This window comes from Colius striatus, chromosome 17 (assembly GCF_028858725.1).
Source record: "Colius striatus isolate bColStr4 chromosome 17, bColStr4.1.hap1, whole genome shotgun sequence".
Taxonomy (NCBI): Eukaryota; Metazoa; Chordata; class Aves; order Coliiformes; family Coliidae; genus Colius; species Colius striatus.
Window position 1 is genome coordinate 14,340,469 of NC_084775.1, and position 20,908 is coordinate 14,361,376.

Below are 20,908 nucleotides of genomic sequence, written 5' to 3' on the forward strand. Positions count from 1 at the left end.
AATGTCAGACTAGCACCTACTCTTCTCAGGGATGTTGCACTAGAGGGGCCGGGCTCTGCAGGTCCTTATGGTCATGACAGCAGTTCCTTCTATGCCTCACAGGAGTGTTATGACAGGTCTCAGTTGATTTGGTCAAAGGTTTCAGGCTTAGTTTTCTAAACTATGGCTTTTTGCCATTGTTCTGTTGGGGCTCTTCAGTCTGCAGGGCTCTGGCCATCGCTGAAGGGGGAGTTCTTGACCTGCTGTATTACTTGCATGTCTCCAGTGATGCTATGCTGCTCCACAGAGAAGCAGCTCCACAGACTCTCCCAAGTTACAGCTGTAAAACACTTCGAGAATTATTGGGGTAAGATCTCGGCGGTCTAGAGATAGAATCTGAAAGCTTGGTTGTACCTCATACACAGCTGACCTTGTCAGAACACTTTCTGTGATGGTATGAGAAACATACCCACAAAAACCAACCAATGCAGGACCATCAGCTGTAATTCATTTGTTTGTGAGAGTGTTACTGAACCATTTTGTAAGTGCCAACCCCTTTTTTGGCTTCTCTGCCTTGGAATAGCTTGTGAGTTGATGTCAGCTTAATTAGAAAGGTAAGTTTAAACACTTGCACTCAATTCTAGTTCTGTAGCAGAGCAGAAATAGAATTGCCCCTTGCTCCACATACTGCCAGTTACTGAAGTTTGCAGTTATTTGCTCGGCATAAATGCTCACAATCAGTAGCTGCATCTTGTTCTTCCTGCTGGAGAGCAAGGAAACAAAAGAGCAAACCATTAGGGCTGGCCGGTGGTGGGAAAGTGGCCACTAGATGGAGGACTGTTCTTAAAAGTGAGGACACTGCAACGAGATAGGCTTTGTAGCCGTTCAAACTCGCCTGCTTTCACAGGGCTTGCTTTGGCTGTGTACTCTTGGTAACACTTTGGTACAACAAGAGGGAAATATTGATGTTTGCTAGCCTCTAGGTGTCTGTTCTTTTGCTCCTCTGCTTTGATAGGTAGGCTAAACAGTTCTGTATTGCTGGGTAACGTTGCTTTTTTCAGTTTGGCAAAGCATAGATCTGCAAATCTCAGTTCTGCTCTTGAACTTGCATTTTCTGTTGTTTTAGGCAGCTGCTTCACTGCTTTATTATATTGTTTTCCTCCATTATAAAATGGGGTGATGGTGAGCTACCCCCAGAAAGCTTAGCATTCTCAAATGCATTCTCAAAGTGCAAACTCATTGTCTTGCAAGGATTTAGGTGGAAATAACTTCTGAGTTTACAGTGCACAAATGAAGAAGCTAATTCCTGACAAAGCCTTTATCCTCAGGGCAGGATAGAGCTGTAGATTCTTGTTTCTTTTTGTGTTTGTCAGATATTTTTGTGTAGATATTATATATGTATTAGGAATAAATAGTACAGACTGCTTTAAAATTAAAGGCTTCAACAACACAGTGACATGCATCAAAAATGGGAATTTTACTGCAGAAAGGGAAGTTGTGTAACAGTCTTGCATAGGAATTTTTACTTTATAAAGAAAACCTCCAAGGTTTAGAATTTGCTTTAATACACTTGGGCACTTGTTTAAATAACTTAGAGTTATTTGCAAATCTATGGTCATGTGGCTTTAACTGGAAGACCATGAATGCCCCAATCCAGTGAAAATGACACTGGGAATTTGAACAGCTGAAATAGCCATAGGAGTGGAGTGGTAAAGGAGAACAGCATAGACTGAGCTGCCTTTGTTTGTGCAGAATCAAAGAATGAAGCATCTTTCAGAACAAAAACGAAGGTCCAACATCAAGACTGGTTTCAGCACTCTGAACAGCTTGGTTTCAGCCAACTCCAAGTTGGTAAGTACTGTGGCAGCACAAATGGTTTAATCGGAGTATAAAAAGAGCCATTCTAAAAAGACCTGTCAACTTTAGTGTCTTCTCTGTTGCCTGAGAATGCCAGTCAGTGAAAATTCTTGAACTTTGAAAGGAAAGGGTGATAAAACCATGGCTTATAGTCAAAAGAGCATGTGAAAATGGTTCCTTTTTTAGACACTGTTCTTCTGATGCGGCTTCAAATGTTGAACAAGCCATGTCTGATGAGATGCTGCAGCTTTAAAGCCAACAGGGAAAGAAGAACAGCTGATCTTTGCAATCCTTGCTCTTGGGACCCCAGTCATGAAGATTTTTGTCATGTTTGATGCCTTTGCATTTACTATTATGTCATCTTTATTTTCACATACTGGCATTTTATACCCATCCTGGATGTCATCATAGCTGGGCTTGAAAAAACCACAGTCCAGGCAATATTAGAAGCTTATTCTGCCTGATCCATGGGCCAGCCAAAAGCCAGGTAGATGCTGGGCCTGGCTTAATACACCTTGACACTTGGCCTGAGCTAATATACCCACTTATGAGCAGAACTTGTCAGCTCAGGCTTTATGCCACGCTAAGCACAGCTGTGCTGTGTTTGGTCAGCTGAGAGGACAGCAGAGCAACCTCGTGTGCCTGCAAATACTGTTCAAACATGTCAGTGAGCAAAAAGGAGAGCAAAACTGTCCAGTGAAGGTTTTAAAACATCCTTTGCTGATGAGATCTCTTCCTCTGAGTAGGAGTTAGGAGCTTGGCCAGTTCAGATGGTTTTGAAAATCCCTCTAGGACTCTTTACATCTAGTATCACCCAGCTGCCTTAAAGAACTTGGAACTGTGCTCACTCACAGCCTTGTAAATGTTCTCAGAGGGTTTTTTTCCCCTCCCACCTGTCTTTTGTGACATTTACAGAGAAAAATATGTCCCACTTGACTTCTCATTGTCAAAGGACTTTGTCCAGATTCAGACCATATTCTGGCTGCACTGGTTAACTTATTTCACTACATTGATCTCAAAATGCTTGAAACAAACTTGTCTGCACAACAACATTCTAAATGTCCTTTAAATACCAGTAGCTTTTGGAACATGGAAAATCTGAAAGCTTATTGTGCAGCACGTTGATTTGTTTACATAATGTTTATAGGTTTATACATTTAGTACTTGAGTTGTCACAATTCCACTTCCTAGTTTGAATAGTCAGTTTGAACCCTGGCCAGCTTTGCAAATGCAGCTCTAGTCAAATGGCTGCTGCTATTATTTCTCTAGTAGAGATTTTGAATTTGTTCCTCAAAACTGAAGTGTTTTAAAAAAGGATCTGTGACATGCTTTGACTCTCCTTTGGTGACAGCTAGAAGGTGTTACCTTCTGTTTAATTACTTCAGGTTTCCCAGACTAAATAACCCTCTATTGTCAGCTTCAAACAACGCTTCTCACAGCAGTGTGAATCTGTCAGCAGATGCAGCACGTCCTGCGCTACTTGTGTAAGAATTGTGAAGGTTTTTAAGAGGCTGGGTCATGAAATTAAACACTTGAAATTGTTGGAGTATTTCTTTCAGCAAAGTAGCAAAAATGTGATTTGTGGAAGAAAACAACCACTGCAACTGCATCTCTCTGTGTGCAAGCAGGAGTCAGAGAGATGAGTGATTGAGTACTAAGTGTTTTTGGCTCTGCCTGTCTGTGCTTTTGCACACTCTGAAGGAAACTTAAGATGCTGAAGCGCTTTTTTTCTGGGTGTTACAGCAGGTTAGGGGCAAACTCTTCATCTGTCTAGATTTGTTCCAGCAAGTGAGCTCTATGTTTGTGTTTGGTCTAGATCAGCCATGCAATCACGCTCCAGAAAACAGTAGAATATATCGCTAAACTACAGCAGGAAAGAACACAGATGCAAGAGGAAACCAGGCGCCTTCGGGAAGAAATCGAGGAGCTAAACGCTACCATCATGTGAGATCTGGGGAGCTTTCTGTCATGAAGCAGAGCAGCTTGAATGTTGCTTTGGCTAACAACAGGGAATGTTTGCCTGGGATGTCATGCCAAACAACAGATGGATGTTGAACCAGAAGTAGAGTCCTTACCAATTTCTAAACAGAGCACGTGGTTGCTGTGGGATGGCACTGGTAGCAAGTGGTGTGGATTTGCAGCAGGCTCTGAGCATGACTGCACAACAGTGGCAGCATCAGAAAAGATGCATCAGATCAATTAGAGTAATTCTGAGAACAAGCCAGTGGCCATGGGGATTTTTTTAAAGCTAATTTTCAAACACTCCCGTTCTTCATGGTGGCTTTGCTGCTGTTTTCTTTCCAAATGCAGTCAAATTTTATAGGAAAATACAATTGAGTGCATAAGACAGGAATCCTGGAGCTTGCCACTGTCTGAACATATCTCTGATAAGTCACTTCACCTTCCTGGTGCCTCAGTTTCCTCTGTGGGTTTACGATAATTATATACTATTGCAAAGCATGTTGAGGACCCCGGTGGTTTTTCTTCCTTCTCCAGAAGCATTAGGCCTTGACTTTCTGTTAGAATTACCAGCAAATCTAAATTCTTTTTCTTTGAAAGTATTATGATGCCTGGTTTGGTTTTATTTTAAATTGATCTGTTTCCTAAGAATCTGCAACATTTTCTTCTGTAACATGGCTCAGGAGTAACTCTGTACTTTTCCCTGACTCCTCATATTAATTAGATATTGAAATCTACTTTGCTCTGTGTTATACTTTGTTTTCAGTTTTGTTGCTTGTAATGAGAAATGTGTAGCAGCCTGAGAAGTCACTTTGCTGTGTGAATATAGACAAAATTGATGGGAAGACAGTATATATTCCTAGCAACAACAGTTACATTCTGGGGGGGTCATGCCCTGGGAAGCCACCTCTCTCAAGGATGTTGGAGATACATGCTTTTCTCTTGCTATAATTTAGTCTGGAAGAGAAGTGTGTCCTTTCTCATGGTGATTCTGACCTCAGAACATCTTCTTTTCAGTTCTTGTCAGCAGCAGCTCCCTGCTACTGGGGTTCCCATAACACGGCAAAGATTTGACGATGTCAGGAAGATGTTTGATGAGTATGTGAGAAGCAGGACCCTGCAGAACTGGAAGTTTTGGATTGTATCCTTTTCTGTCGACCTGCTGAACTTAAGGTTTGGTACTAAGAGCCAAGAACTCTGGATTCTGATGCTGTAACTTTAAGCCAAGTTATTTAAATGAGATGTCCTCGGTTTTCATTCACATCTCTGTTGATAGGAGTCCTCACCTTATAGGCTGTTGTGCAGCAGAACTTGTTCACCTTACAGCATGGGAGGTAACTTGAAAGTAAAATGCAAATACAGAGGCAAAGTTTTCTCATTGGGTTATACTGCAAGAAGTGTTTAATGGACTGCTCCTGTAACTGAAGCTCTTGTAGTCTTGGAAAAACTGAGCACAGAATAACAAAGACTGGAGGAAAAAAATGCTACAAACAGTTGCTGAAGCTGTTGCAATGGCAGTTTGAAGAACTTGCATGTTTCTCTTATTTCTCTTCTTTTTAAGTTTCCAGTTTGTCTTTTGTTAAAAGTGAGTCAGTTTCCCTTTACTTCTCCAGTGCTAGCAGCTGTGCTTGTCAGGGAATGAGAATGCAGGAGGTAGCGAGACATAAGCTGAATGGAGCCAGGCTGGCTGTGTTTCTGCTGTGCTCAATACATTTAATTAGTTTGGACCAAACATTATTAGCTTGAAGCAGTTCAGAGAGATTGGTAATTAGCAATGAGTGGTAGTGTTGACCTTCCCTTTTCTCATTAAACTTCCCAAGTTCACGTAGCTCTTTATTTGTACTTTATATTCTCTGTGCCTGTGTTCTGTGCTTGCTGTTTACCTGGATAACATGAGCATATATGTGCATCTTATCCATGCATGAAATACAGCATTTTAAATACTTTGATATGTGAAAATGCTTTCTTTGGTGTTCCCTGGTTTATGTTGGCCCTAGAAAGACACCCTTCCTTTTAACATCCTTTTAGGAAACAATTCTTAGCAGTATCTCATTCAGTCTCTGATAACTTAGAGCTGCTGCAGCTATTTGAGCCTCTGGATTCTACAGCACTGTTAACTCTGGAATAATTTCAGGTGAATTATGAAAACAAAGGTGATATAAAAATGGAAATGGTTATTTAAAAACAAACCCACACATGGTTGCTGATAGGAAGGTGTGTTTATTTTACGGTGCTCCAAGATATTCAATAGCTCCAGGATTTGGATGCTTCTAGAAAGTGGCAGATATGATCAGGCATGAAGATGCAATTTTGGGTAGCTGGGCTTTATAGTATATGGGGAACAACAAAGACTTTTGCAGCTGGTGAATGAGAAGGTTGATAGGCAAAGTAGTGTTCCCAAACTTCCCTTTACAAGTCAGGATGTAACTGTGAGGGAACAGTTGTTCTAACAGCTGCATTGAATCCTTAAAACACGCTGACACATTTCAGAATGTCTTGCAGTAAAAGCTGACAAGGTCCAGGGGTGAGTTCTAGTAACAATCCTAATAATAAAACCTCCTCATGAAATGACAGAAAAGGGCAGTTTCATTACAAGTATGAAAAAAACCAAAGTTTCTGTTGCATGTAATGAGTAATTTGTTTTTAGACTACAGAGATAACTCAAGAGCAGAGTACTCTGGGATGTTAGAATGGCATGCAAATCCCCTCAGGTATTCCAGGCAATTGTTGGACCCATCTTGATTGTCAGCCACAGGGAGAAAGATGGGGAGTGCATCACAATGCTACATTCTATTCCTTCTCCTTCTGAAGGAATAGAGTGAAAGGACAGATTCTGAGCTTTCAGATGAGTTCTATCATCTAACCAGCTTCTGAAATAAATATGCCTGTAAGCTGGAATCTAATTGGTGAATTACCATGACAATGTGACAGTAAGCTGGTTTGAGTTGGAATATGGTGACCCTTCCAGGAAAGCTCGTCTGAAAGCCTGGGAGATGGGGACAACTGAGGCTTGTGGTGAAGCTCTGTATGTTTTAATACACTATGGGGTAAGAATTCTGTCTGCTCCTTTTCTGCCAGGAAGGTTATTTCCAGCTCCAGACCCATCCTTCCAAGCTGTGGATAGTGAGCCAAAAGAAAAGCCTGACAGTGCTCAGCTTGCTTGTTCTTCTCCATATAGATATAGATCAGAAAGTAGTCCTTGGCATGAGGATCCTTACCACACCATTAATCATCTCTGAGGATATGTTTATGTGCTTTGAGGTCTTTGTTTAGCTGCAGTAGCAGAGAACTTGAGTGTTTGCTGAGAAATCTGCCTGAGAAATTGGCTGAAGACTTGCACTGTTGGCCTGTGCTGGACTCACTATTGCCAGGCAAGCCTCATCAGGTTTCTCACCCTGGATGCATCTGTGGTGTGCTATGAAAAGTGGTGGGATTACACTAAAATTCCTGTATCCTTTTGGTATGAAAGCATCAGTGTCACATGAAAATGAAGAAACTGAACAAATTACATGTATGTAGAGGTTTCAGATGCTCGTGCACTGGCAGCAGTGCCACAGTGTGCAGGTGGTTTGTAGAAGATCAGGTGAGGTGTACAGGAACTCTGCAAAAAATAACAAGCATCACTGGGAGGTTCCACTTCTAAATGTACTTTAGTGTTACTGGTTCCTTTTTGAGATGTTGCAGTCCCTCTAGGAGTTGAGGTCCATTTAACAGCCCTTTGTTTTCCCTTCAGACCGAGCTGTAGTTTCCTTTCCCATAGAATGTTTGGAGTTCCTCCTTTGTTGTTGACCTTAACATTTGATGATTTGCAGTTCAGCATTATTATAAAGCCACTGTTTGAGTCTTTCAATGGGATGGTTTCCACAACAAGCTTTAAGGATCTGAATCGAACCGTGATGGCCTGGTTGGATGAGCACTGTTCTCTTCCTGTTCTGAGACCAAGTAAGTGAAGTTCTGTCCAGTGGTTATTCCAGATCACAGGAAGTGAGACCATATACAGTCCCATTTCTTGGAAGTCAGAGGGTGACAAAGCAAGCACATGATGCTCAATGTGACTTCCAGTTCCTTTTTGTTATCTCAGTGGAAAAATAAGAACATCTTTTGCCCGTGAAACAGTCGGTTGTGTGCTTAACTCTGAACAGAAGAGAAAGCCAGATTGCTGAATATAGGGTTTTAAACAGCCTCAAGCTGCACTTAAGTTTCAAGTACTCCACTCTAGTTGGAGTAAGTTTGGCAGTGTGATTTCTCTCATTATGAAGAAAGACTTCTGAGGTTTGTATTCAGCTTCGGAATGACCTTCTCTTTGGACATGATTGCTGGATTCTTTCTCCCTTGCAATTCAGTGGATATTTACAGTTCCAGGTGCCAAGTGGCACTTTCTTTTGTAGAAACAGCTGGGATTTTTTGAAGTCTCACATCTCAATTCTTTGTTCCCTGGGCACAGTTGTTGCACGTCTGTTTGTTGCTGTTGCTGACTATGGAGGTGTGCAGTGTGAATTTCCATCATTGTCATGCATAACAACATATCAGTGCCTGCACACCAGCCTGCATGGATCTCTTTGCAGTCACACTAATGGCTTTTCTTGGTACTTCTCTGATTCTGTTTTGTAGTGGTGCTGAACACCCTCCGGCATCTGAGTACAACCACCTCCGTTCTGTCAGATCCCTCGTGCCTGCCCAAGCAAGCTGCTGAGGCAGTTAGCAAGGATGAACAAACCAGCTGGTGAAACCTAACAGCCAAAGACAATGAGTTAATTACACAAGGGGTGGAGGACCTGCCAGTCTGGCAGCCTGGCGAGTCTCCTTTCAGTTGGTGCACTTTAGAAAGAATTCTCTCCATCACCCAAGATGTTCAGGGCATCTGGCTCTGCCTTCAGAATACATGGAAGTATGATGCAACGTTGTCATAACAGTTTGATTCCTCTTCAGTGCTGTGCTGTACTCTAAGTGAGAAGACACCAAGCTCAGGAAAATGTAGCAGGTTTGAGTCCTGCAGGCAGCAATATCTCTCCATCAATGCAGCATGCATCTATATGCAACAAATATTTCTATGAAACACCTTCAAGTACTAAGTTCTCTGAAGTGTAAACCTTGTCCACCAAGGAGTGTTCTCTTCAAGGGGAAGCATACTTTTGATTTCCTGAAACAAACTGTGCTTTTCACTTTGTTTTCTGGTGTTCAGTTCCATTTGTTTTACTTGAATAGTGAAAATTGTTAAACAGGATCATTTTAAAAACCAAAGGAGAAAAAAAATCTGTCAGTGATGTCAACTTGTGGCAAACAATAGTAGAATTGATCTCAGGCTGTGTTCTGTGTCTTTTTATTTTAATGAGTGTATCGTTGCACATGATCAGTTGCAAGACATGCTTTATTTTCTAGCAAATAAAGTAGCTGATTTGTATCATTTTTCCTGCTGTAGCCATGGCAGGTGAGTAGGAGGCTGTGCAGCAAGTGCAAGAAAAACCATTTTGTATTGGATAGGTTCTGCAACTAGGAGAGAGACAGGAGTTTCATGCCTGTGTCATGAGACGGGAGTTTCATGCCTGTGTCATCTGTGAACTGTTCTCTTGCACGCTGCAGAGTTCAGCTGCCTTCCTCATCAAATGCACACATATACAACACACCCACAGGTAAATGTAGTAGTGCTTCAGAGACAAGGATTGAGTGAGGAATTGGCTTTTTTTGTTATCTCAGAAACTATATCAAACCACACAGACTTGTCAGTTCTTTGCTGCTTTGTCTTATGTGCTTGTTCTTTTTGCCTTCTATGTGAAAGACCTGAAGGACTTAGCTAACTTTGGGCTAGATGGGAAGGTTGTGTTCAACAGGAATTACACAACATAGAAGAATGTTTAAAACCTGAAACACTGCATAACATTTTCTGTGACAGTCTCAGCAAGTACTGTGCTGTGCTGCAGATAAGCTTAGTTTCATTACAGCAGTGATGGTCTGTCCATCCTGAGATTCATTCCAGCTGATGGTAGTCTGGAATGGTCCTACTGCCCTTGTAATTCCACTCATTACTTGATTCTGATTCTTAAGAGCTATGCAAACTCTGGGTACCTCCTCTTGTTACCTCTTCTTGAGTAGTTTTCTTCCAGTTTCAAAAGCAGGCTGCCTGGAGGTGATCAGCAGGCTATCCCAGTGCTAAAAGGAGGAGCAGCCTAAAACATTTGGGCATTGCAGAAGCTGAAATTGGGGTCAGTAGATTCTCCTTCAGGGGCTGTAGTTTTTCCTCAGTGCTATCCCCAATCTTCTCCACTTGCTGGGACAAAGTTTAAAAAGAAACAAAAGGCCTGGGGAAGAGGAATAAGCACAGGCAGTAGAGGGGTTTCTCCCCTTTTTGTCCTGGGATTCTGCAGCTAATGGCTCTCGTTGCAGTTTGCTTCCTTGTGAGCAGAACTGCAGCAAGAAGAAAGCATGAAAGCTTCTCTCCAGGATCCTCTCCCTGAGCAGAGATATTGTGAGTTGAGGAACTGGGGGCTCAAGGGGATGACTGGGAGGGGAAAGGAGCTGAAGAAGACAAAATGGCATGATCAGCATGCCTTTCTGCAGCTGTGCAGGCAAATGAAGAGATGCTCTGTTTTGGGGGTTTTTTACAGTGGATCTGACATATCTGAAGTTTGTGGCACATGTGAAAACATGGAACCAGCAAAAGCCCAGGCCTCAGCTAAGGAATAGCTTATTGGAATAGTGTATAAAGATTGTCATAGTGATTAAATAGTAGGTGTTTTTGAGGGGGATCTGCCTCTAGGTCTTCCACACATAAAGTTGTAATCAACTGAGCAGCATCCTTTGGGATGCACCTGGAGTCAAAGTGCTGAGTAAGTGTCAGTTCTTTTTTAAATCCACCCAATTTTTATCATTGTGAACTTGGTTCTAGTAAAGTCATTTAACACTGTGATTAGCTGGGGAGTGTCCCTCAAGTTCCTTCTGTGCTGGGCTGTCTCGTTGAGATGCTCAGATATCAACACGCTTCTGTGCGTGTTAAATACGTATCCGGTCTTCTAGCAAGAAATCAGTAGGCAAATAGCCCAAGAAGAGACTCACTTATGTTTTCACTCTACTTTTCAGATGAACAGATTCCATAACACCTCCCCTGCAATGTAGTCTCCTTGTCAGGCAGTGATTGTACTTGATTTTTACCTTTCAGTGGCATTAAGAGTTTTGTCTTGACAGGCAAAGTGCATTACATTTCAAAGCCCAGGGAAGTCTGGGAACTTCTGAGCTTAAATCCTAACATCTCAGATCTCCCTGAATGTATTGGAAGCTGAAAAGGGACCTTAATGGAGTAGGAAGGGGTAATGTGACTGAACTGCTAAAAGCTTTGTCCATTAGTAGTTTTAACCTGGACGTGGATGGAAGAAACATGGTGTTCATTGCACCGTGAACTGGTTACAACTGAAGGGCAAGTGCTCATTTTAATAACCTGTGGTGGAGAAACAAGCTCATGGCACTATTAAAAGAGCAAATCTTTACACAGTAAAGAGAAAAAAATTAAATCAAAGATTGCTTACTTAGGCAGAAGTGTAGGAGGGAGGAAAGGAAAAGTGAAAAGATACTTTCCATGTAGTGCAATTACCAGAAATGATGTGGCTGCTCTTTGAAGCAATGATTCAGTGTATTTTTGTCAGCCTATTATTGCAAGTCAGAATTCTTTTTATCAGTCAACCTTTGAGACACTTTGTTTGGAAAGACAGGAGGAAAAAGCTGGTTTGTGTCTCACATCTGCACAGTAGAGCTGATGGGGATGAAAAGAGATTGGCCACGTCTGTATGTATTCCTGCGTAGTTTTCTGCTGTAGTTTATATCTGAACTGCTTAGTCTGTTCTTCCTTATTCATTGAGGAGTCCAAATTTCTTTCTTTTTTAAAACCCAGGAAGTCTCACACTTTCTTCCTTAACTGGAGTGGTCTGATTTCTGTCACCAAAGTAAACTTAAGCAAGCGGAATACACGCTGCCTCTGATGTACACACAGATACAGATGGTGCACGTCTGTCTGCACTGAATTGGTGCTAAACCTTTCCAGAATCCCCACAGAGCTGAATACAGGTCAGATTTGGTGAAATCCAACAGATTGCATTCCCTAAAAGGAGTGGTTAGGTGAAATGTTTATGGCCTGTGATACACACAAAGTCGATCTGAGATTGTCTGGTGGTTCTTTCCGAGCTCGAGTTGTATTAATCAGTGGATTGTAGATGGCCCCACTCCAAACTTTGGACAACTTGTGCATTATCTGGGGAAGTTCTTAGATGCTCCTTGTTAGCAGGAGGAATAAATGGTGAAAGTCCAGGAGCCAACTAGAACTAAAGAAATGACTTGAGCAGCAGGAGCAGAGACGAGTGCGTGCTTCATCTTGGCAGTCTGATCTCTGCACAAAACCAAAGGATTCGTGGTGAATACCATTTGACTTGGGTTGAATGTTCTTCCATGCTCTTTCTAGACCCTTTGGGAAGCCTTCACTGAAGGGAGACTTACTAGAATGTTTCCATCTGTGCCTTAGGTGTTGGCCTCGTGTGTGCTTCTCGTTTATCTGAAGTCACACATTCTTCCCCCTAATACAGTTCTACGTGGAAAATTCAGTGAATTGCCAAAGCTGGGGCTTCCCTGGGTTGTGGGAGGATCTTATCTGCCTGACATTACCATGCCCCTTTGAACCTGGGGTTGCAAAAGTGCTGTGTATGTGTGGAAAAAAAATGGTGTCTTTCCTGCTGACTGCAATGTCCTTCCCTGCCATGTACACGAGCACACAGGTACACGCTGCCAGGCCAGAAGCTCGACAGAAACCCAGCACATAGCCAGATGCTTGCCTCTCTAAGCCTGGAATGGCTTGAAAAGCAAAAGGGCTGTCAAATTGCATTGAAAAATAGCATCCCTGGACTTTGTATCTTCAGGGGTTTTCTGTTCCCTACTGGGGGGCTGTGCACATGTGGTACAGGTGATGGGGCAGGTGAAGTTTGTTTTGGTTGCTTTTTAAGCCTCAAACTCCTGAAGAACAGTTTGGGAGCAGGAGAGGGAAGCTCAGTGCAAAAGCACTCAGTGAGGTAATGCTCTTGTAGTACAAATTATTTGAAAGCTCTTTCACTTTCTGTGTTGCTGGTGTAGATAATCCTTGCAATGATATTGACAACTAGAAGATGCTGCTGAGAATAGGATGGGCTGGTAAATATTTACACATCTTTCTTTCTTCCTTTCTTTTTTTTTTTGTTCCTTTCCACATTTATGACATGGAAAACAACCCAAAATCTAAAAAGCTGATGACACTGTTGGATGTGCTTTAGGGATTCAGTTGTAACACTCTTGGAGGACGATGGACAACTGCTGGTGATGTTTAAAGAGGTTTTTGATGAGGGAGACAACAGGGGTTTTGCTGTCACTCGTCCTCAGTTCACACACTTGGGTTTCAGAGGACATCATTTGTTTTCATGTTTTTGTTTTTCATTTGTAGGGCCCCAATATTGTTCCCACAATGTCACTTAAGGCCTCAGGTTCCCTTTTGTTTCATTCTTGGATGGATTTCCTGGTCATTTACTGTGTTTAGAGCAGAAGTGGTAGTACTGAATTGTTGATTGATCCATAAAACTTGATTCAGTGACATAGAAGCACATCTTAGGTGTGTAATAGGATGACTTTCTAGCCATGGTCTGAGCTGCTTTTATATCTGACCTTTTCTGACATGAATAAGGTTTTGAATCAGAAGTTACTACTGTTAGGAACAAGCCTTTTAATTACCAGTACAATGAATCAAATGCTTTTTCTTCATCTTCTAACCTTGTATTTAAATGTGTTTCCAGTGAGTGGAGTTTATCCTTGTTAAAAGAAAGCAAAGGGAAAAGAAAAGCTTGGAGGTGTGAGGAGTTGAGGTTGTGCTCTTGCTTTGCCTAGGCTTCCTGTTCCGTTGCATGACACAACTTCTGTTGTGCTGTTGGTATGTAGCACTTTCAGTAGGTCTGTTCAATTGTGCAATGCATTTTTTTTATATTTACAACCAAAACAATAAAGGTTATTTTTTGGAAGAAACCGAGTGCAGCACCTTCATTTCCACTTGGATGTGGGCAAATGGTAAATGCAGTTGAGGAGCAGCACCCGCCACCCTTTTTGCAGCTCTGATGTGGTGGCAAGGGTTTATTCCCCTATTAACAGTGCCCTTTGGGATCTATGTGTTTGACTTCCCCATTGCAAGGTTTATATCATCTGTTGAGCTTCTGAAGCTGGGTCTCCTTCTAAGAAACTCTGTGCCCTTTAAGTCTTTCTTGACAGCAAGAATCAACTCAGCTTACTTGGAGCTTACAAGTGATTTCTTTTGTCTGTATTGACCACAGCTGGATTTGCTCTGTGCTGGGTTGTTCCCTGACCCACTAGAGTCAGGAAAAATCCTCCACTGAAGCACCTTCGAGGCTGGGAATGTACCAGTGGGTCAAGTACCATCTCTACAGGTGTCTGCAGACTGTACATGTTTCTTCACCTCAGAGAACCACTGAGTCTGCTCTTTCACACTTTGCTTTACATAATTCTCAGACTGTATTGACGTTCTGAGGTGCTCCCAAAGTGATCAGACCCTTGTTGTCTATTGGATTAAGCACAGCAGTGAGAGTGAGCTCTTTTGACAAAGCAGACAAACATCTGTACCTACTTCTAACAGGCCAGTAATGGAGCCTGGTGTTTCTCCAAGATGCACCAATGCCTTGAGCCCTGACAGTCTTATTTTCTCGCAGGCTTGGATTTGGGGCCCTTGGCTGATGAACTGCCTGGACAGTGGACTCCACAGAGCAGCACTGAGGTTGGATAACAAGGTGCTTCCATGGAATCAGTGTCAGGCATTTATCTGCTTAAGTCCATTTAAAAAATGAAAGAGATAACCTTTTACCTTTGCCTTGAATGACTGGTCTGTGGTTTTCCTTGGTAGGGCCCTTGAGCTCGCTGTGCCTCAGCTGCTGCCTCATTGGGGTGCCAGATTCTCTCATCTCGTGGAAGGAACGTTGGGTGACTCAGGCTATAGGTGAAGTGAAAGGTAATAGTGAGAAGAAGGATTTTATTTTAAGGTCATGGCACAAGGGTTGATGCTGGGTAATGTCATCCTTGGATTGGTGGCTTTGAAGTGACATAGCTGATAAGAACTGATGAGTCAGGCCTGTGGTCCCAGGAGAAGGCATAGCAGTGTATTTCATTTGTTTAGTAGCTCTAGCTTGATCTCACATATAAAGCATTTTGATGGGGGGAGGCAGTGAGTAACAGTGCTATTTAAACAATGATAAACCAACACTTCAGCCTGACTTCACTCTCAGCCAGGCCCTTACAAATGCCAGTGTTATTGCAGTAATGCTACCAAAGTTCTCTGGGTGGAAGCTGTGGCTGGAGAGCACTGCTGCTTCACTCCTGATGCAGTGGTGATTTCAGTTAGGGGACACCAGCAGTTGGTGTGCCAAAAGACAGCTATTGAAAAGCCTTCTTTTTGTGGCTGATTCTGCTAATCTTTGGGCATTTGCCAAAAAAATGGACCTGCATTTGCTGCATGGAAATGATGCCAAAGGGTTGTGTGCACTGCTGTAAGGGAGTTGGCACGTCAGTGGGCAAACAGCTCAGGGCTGTGTGTGTAAGAGAAGAGAGAGCAATGTCCACTACATCTGTTTATTTATTGATAAATGTAAACCCTCAGGAGCTCCTCTGTGCCAGTTCTCATCCCTGAGGACTTTCTCCTCCTGAGCATGCTCATCACCAGAAGGTGGGCAGACAATGAATAGTGGGGTGTCAGGGAAGCTCCCTGTGTGCAAACACAGAAGAGTCCCTGTTGTCACCCAGAGAGGTGCTTTAACATGTTCCTGTCTCGGAACAAGGTGTGTGTATCACAGCCCCTAACACCTTTGCATCACTGAATGGAAACAAACCCTCAAAAGATCAGACTCCTCACACCCCTCAGTCCTGCTGCTCCTTGCCTTTTTGACTGTTCCTACACCACCTGTCTGTGACTCCATCTCATTCCTGAAGCCAACAGCTTCATTTTCAATCAGGATAAATGGGAAACACTGATGAAAACTTTACTCACTGGCTCCTCCAGTGAGGAACTTAAGAAACAAAACTACTTTATGTCTCTGAGTAAAAGTAGGTGGGAAAGGAGGATATGTATTCCATGGAGGATATATATTCTATGATATGTGCTGGTTCACATATCTTTAACAGAAGGACCAGAAACAACTATTCCAAATTGCCCTTCCACAAAACACTAAGTGTTCAGTGCAGAAAAAGTACTGTAAAAAAGAACTGCATGGGAGAAAGAATCCAGTGTAGTTATTTAATCTCACTTTAATTAAATTCCAGGTTCTGTTGAAACACAATGACAGAAAATGAGTAAAACCATTCACCTGTTAAGTAGCAAATACTTCATTCATCCCTTTTATGTTTTAATACTCAAAGTCACACAAAAATCTGAATAAATAGAAATGAAATAATTGCTTAAAAACCTTCATAAATACATATAAACTTATAAATACTGCTCACTAGCACAGAGGTACAAAATCAGTCACTGACAAGCCACTTCTCTCCTGAAAGAATAACTGCAAGGTAAAAATAGAGATCACATTGGAGTCACTGGAACTGGGCTCTCCTGTTTGCTGCTTTATGTCAGGTTGGTTGATTAAACCAGCCTGACATTGGTCTGTCCTTTTTGCATGCTGGTGCAAATACAACAGGGTAAGCAGTTGGATAATAAATACAACCAATAACTTAAGACATTAATCCTTTAACTATTAAATTAGGTTGTCTAGTGATAAGGTGTAGAATAGCAAGGACATCATCAGCATTGTTCCTGGCATCAGACTGATCACTGCAGACAGGTCACAGCCAGCTCTCTAGTACCTTACAGTTATTTTTTCACCCTGGCTCATCACATTTATGCTGAAGAGTATTTTTTTGTTGTGTTTCGTGTAAATTGTTCATATTTCTGTAAAACCTGCCAGATGTACGTCGTTGGCTTTTTCATCTCCTGGACCTGGCTGTGATCCTCCTGCAGATCCTTGTTGTTGCAGGTGTCATATGCATCTCGTTCACTCAGCATCACACTGAGCTGGATGATGTTTGCATCCACAAACTGAGTCACGTTCCTACCACAGAACAACTCCATGTCACTTCTCAGGTTTTGCAGAATGTTGTAAAAAGCATGGAAAGCACAGCAACCAGCATCAAAAGCTGGGCATTCAGGTATCTTCTTCAGCATGTCTGTGGCTGGGGAGGGAGTTTGTAGCCAGCTCCTGTTTTTGGTTGTGATGGGGCTGCAGGTGTTCTGTAGGGGAGGAAGGGGAGAGAGAAGTTACTAACCTTTAGTTTTACCTCATTCCTGGTAGTCACTTCGCATTTCAATCTCTAAGACCTGCAGTCTGGGTGTGCTTGGGGGGGTTTTGGTACTGTTCAATAGCTGTCCTGACACCTACACTCCCTTTACCAATCTGGGACTAGGGTTGTGCAGTACTTTCTGTCTTAATCCCCTGCTTGGCTTTGTTTGCAGCTTTGGTAAGTCTTGGTTGGTTTTGGTTGGTTTTTTTCTTTGCCATAAAGGCAACTTTTACTCATGCAACAGATTTGCTTTGGCCTGAGCAAATTCTTGTCTGTTTCAGCAGAGATGGTTTTGATTTCAAGAATGAATTCAGGGGAAATGTTGACACTGATTTACAGGTTCCCAGGAACTGAAGTTTGTCTCAAGCATTGGCACTAGGGTTCAGTGCACGTTCTACCACGTCCCAGGAGAGGATGGGTGAGCAGGACTTTTGACAGAAGTGCTCTTCACTGGCAATTCTCTCAGTATTTCCAACTAGTTTCCTCCAAATCCCAGATCTGACTGTTTTCCTCCTGCTTCAAGCCCAATGTGACTCAGGAGGAACACAGCATTTAGTCTGGAAGATCACAGCTAGCAGCTGGGGCAGAGTTGCCCAGGCTTTCCTCAGCTGTCCTAGACAGTGCTCCAACTCTGCCCTAAAACAGTGCAATGCAAATGCTTTCCTTCTTGTAGGGACTACAGAGAAGAGGCTATTTCAAGTTCTAATCCAAATATGTCTTTTCTGATAGCTTTTCTAGTGCTTTATAATAATTGAAGAGATTTGCCCACAGACATAGAGACAGCAAATGCCCAACAGTACTTACGAAGCTCCTAAACAAGGCGGTTGCTTGCCTTTCTATCACTGATGCCAAGGGCTTGATTCTGGTAGGGAAATGATTCTGCCTCTGTCCTGCAGTTTTGCTTTCTTCTGAGATGGCACTTGGTGCCAAAGAGCCCAAGGAAAGCAGTGAACAGAAGAGGACGACTGCAAACCTGTTGATCTCTGCAGTCGGTCGGAGAGGGGAAAGACAAAAAGAAAGAATACGATGGTTAGTCTCAGGCCTCTGCATCACTGCTGCAAAACTTCCTGGGTCTGTGCTGCATTTCTAAAGCACCCCAGGCATCAACTGGCTGAGCTACTGCTGAACATCAACCCCTGCAGCCTTCCAAGGCAAAGCTGCACCCACCTGCTCGGCGTGGCATGGCCAAAACCTGGCTGGGCGTTGGAGTGGAAGCTGCTGGTTGCCCGGAGTGCTGCAGCTGCATTTAAGCGCCCTGGAGTTCTGCGTCAGTGGCTCCTCCATGGTTTGGGGTTTTTCTTGTTGCTGGCAGATGAGCATTTGGGGTTTTTTTTCTTCTTTGCAGAGATTACATCGAGGGCTGGTTCCGATGCGTCGGCCCTGATTGTGATCTCGGTGCAGTTTCAGGCTGACACAGACGGTGCCGTAGCGGCTATTGGACTGGGAGTTCAGGATGCTTGGCTCAGCCATCCCATCTCAGTCCTTGGGCTCTCCAAAATGTAGGATTTAGAACATCAACTGTTGGGGTTTTTAAGAAATAACCATGAGTGGAGCACACGAGCACATTGGTGGTGCCAAAAGCCATCGACTTGCTCCTGTGGGGTCAAGGTAAGAGTGGGGCAACGCAGAGAGTGCAAAAGCTGTGAGGAGCTTGTGTGCAAGACAGGTCAGGCCTCAGGGAGAACACACAAATCCTTTTGCTGGATGTCTATAGATCCCCATCTCCAAGGTGTGACCTCCTCATGTAACCCAGCAGAGCTTGTCCAGGATCCAGCCTCCCCATCTCTGTGCCCCAGCTCCTGACTCCCCTCAGGGTATTTTCCATCTCCAGTAACTCAAGGCAGGAAATTCTCATCCACACCAAAACGAAGAAAAATCACTCCTGGGCTTTACAAGTGTGAGGCTGTGACCAGAAGAGGCCCTGCAACACTACTGATAGGACAGGAAAGAAGGCAGAGGACACCCCTCTGCCCGTACCTGTGTGAAACAGACACATACACACTTGTGCTTCCCACCTCGGTGCCTGAAAAGTAGCCAGAGATTCAAAGGTGAGTGGGTGCCATGTCAGCAGAAAACTTTTGAGGAGCAACTTCTGGGTGTCAAAATAATCAGTTCTGTGTTCCCTGTGAAATAATCTCAAAGCTTAGTGTGTGCATGAACTCCTCTGTGTGCCTGGGCCTGGCACCAGAACCCTGCTCTGGGATGAACTTGTTCCCAAGGCTTGAGATGGGAAAGGACATTTCCCCTGTACCATGTTACACTGAAACCTCCCACCAGCCAGGAACTTCAGGCCTGGGTTGTTTGCCTGAAGCCATAACAATGGAGAGTCACAAACTGAGCTGCAGGGGAGCCCCAGGCAGTGGAGCAGAGGGATGCAGCCATCCCCCAGGGATGGATTTCTTCTTGCACCACCCATGTCCCCAGGTGCTACATCATGCAAACAAAGAGAATGAGTTATCATGGCCTGTGGCCACAGAGTGCTGGAGAAGAGCCAGAAAAGGACCATTTGGACAGACAGAGTTTTTTAATGGGTATTTTTATGTAGGAGTAAAATGGAGAGATGTTTCTTTGGGTGTCCTTTAGGAACATCCCTGCAGAGACAAGGATCGCACAGACACCTCCTTTCAGGTGGAAGGGTGATCTGGAGGGTTGCTTGTTTGGAAGCACCAAACAAGCAGCAAGGTGCAGCTGGTTAGTGCCTTGCATTGCATTGCAAGACAAGTGAAGGTGTGTGAGCTTTGCACATACAAGATACCACTGGGCATCTTGTGCTGCCAGGCCCCTTCCAGCCAGGGCAGGCAGCTGAGGAATGGCAGCCAGCCTTCCTCCTCGAGCAGGGAGCATCTCTGACTGATGCCAACAGGGCCCAGTCATTTGCAACAGTGATATGAGCAAGAGAAGCAGGATTCTTACAGCTTGGCTTTTCCACCAAACACAGTTCAACCACGGGTGCCACTCTTTCAGAGATTTTTAGCAGCTGTGATTTCTGCAGAGCTGAGCAGAGCAGTTTACCTGGTTATTCCACTCCCTGGCATGCTGCTGTCTCTTGGTGTGTGCACACTCTGCACTTTCCTGTCCTTACACAGCTGTGATAAGCTGCTGAGCTGATAAGGGAGCAGATCAGTGTCTGTCCTGTGGAACCCAACCTGAGTGGAAGTTCAGTTTTCTACCACGTAGCTGTCAGCTGCCACAGAGCATCTGCAGTTGGTTTGGTGAAGTTTTGATGACACAGGCTGCTCTGCAGGCTCCCTGAAATGGAATTTGTAGCCATTGCCTCAACACCTATCACTGGAAAAACCAAATAAACCTCAGAGAGAGGAGACCTGCATCTGACCTGAGAGAGCTGTGGCTTTTGTTCCTGGGGCTCCTCTGCTCTTTGGAAGCGTAGGAGCTGATGATTGCAGGTGTGAGCTTTGTTTTCCGATGGCCTTGCACTGCTGGGACAGTGGTGACCTGTGACTCAGCAGCAGGGCTGTTGCAGCTAATGGAGAACTTGACTGCTTCTTCCCCAAAACCTGAGTGACACTCAGGATGGAGATAAGTGAAATGGCAAATGCCATGCCACGAGCCCTGGGACAGGGCTGATGGAGGATGGAGCCAGGCTGTTCTCAGTGATGACCAATGATAGGACAAGAGGCAATGGGTATAAGCTGGAACAGAAGAGGTTCCAAAGAAATACAAGGATGAATTTGTTCCCTGTTGAGGTGAGGGAGCACTGGCAGGGGCTGCCCAGATGGGCTGTGGAGGCTCCTTCTCTGAGACATTCCAGCCCAGCTGGATGAGTCCC

The 20,908-nt window shown here is 43.7% G+C and overlaps 1 protein-coding gene across 4 annotated transcripts in view; it reads left to right on the forward strand.

The window, feature by feature from the left end:
* MLXIP (MLX interacting protein) overlaps window positions 1–13,815 on the forward strand; it is a 47,750-nt gene extending 33,935 nt beyond the window's left edge. For 2 of the 4 annotated variants that reach the window (XM_062010363.1, XM_062010364.1), the window contains 5 exons: window positions 1,732–1,830; window positions 3,653–3,780; window positions 4,813–4,936; window positions 7,608–7,737; window positions 8,407–13,815. In XM_062010363.1, coding sequence (XP_061866347.1) covers window positions 1,732–1,830; window positions 3,653–3,780; window positions 4,813–4,936; window positions 7,608–7,737; window positions 8,407–8,522 — 597 coding nt within the window. In that variant the 3' untranslated portion in view covers window positions 8,523–13,815. Of the gene's footprint in view, window positions 1–1,731; window positions 1,831–3,652; window positions 3,781–4,812; window positions 4,969–6,873; window positions 7,245–7,607; window positions 7,738–8,406 lie in introns of those variants that run through there. The other 2 variants (XR_009819949.1, XR_009819950.1) reach the window with 2 other exon arrangements.
* The last annotated feature ends 7,093 nt before the right edge of the window (window positions 13,816–20,908 follow it).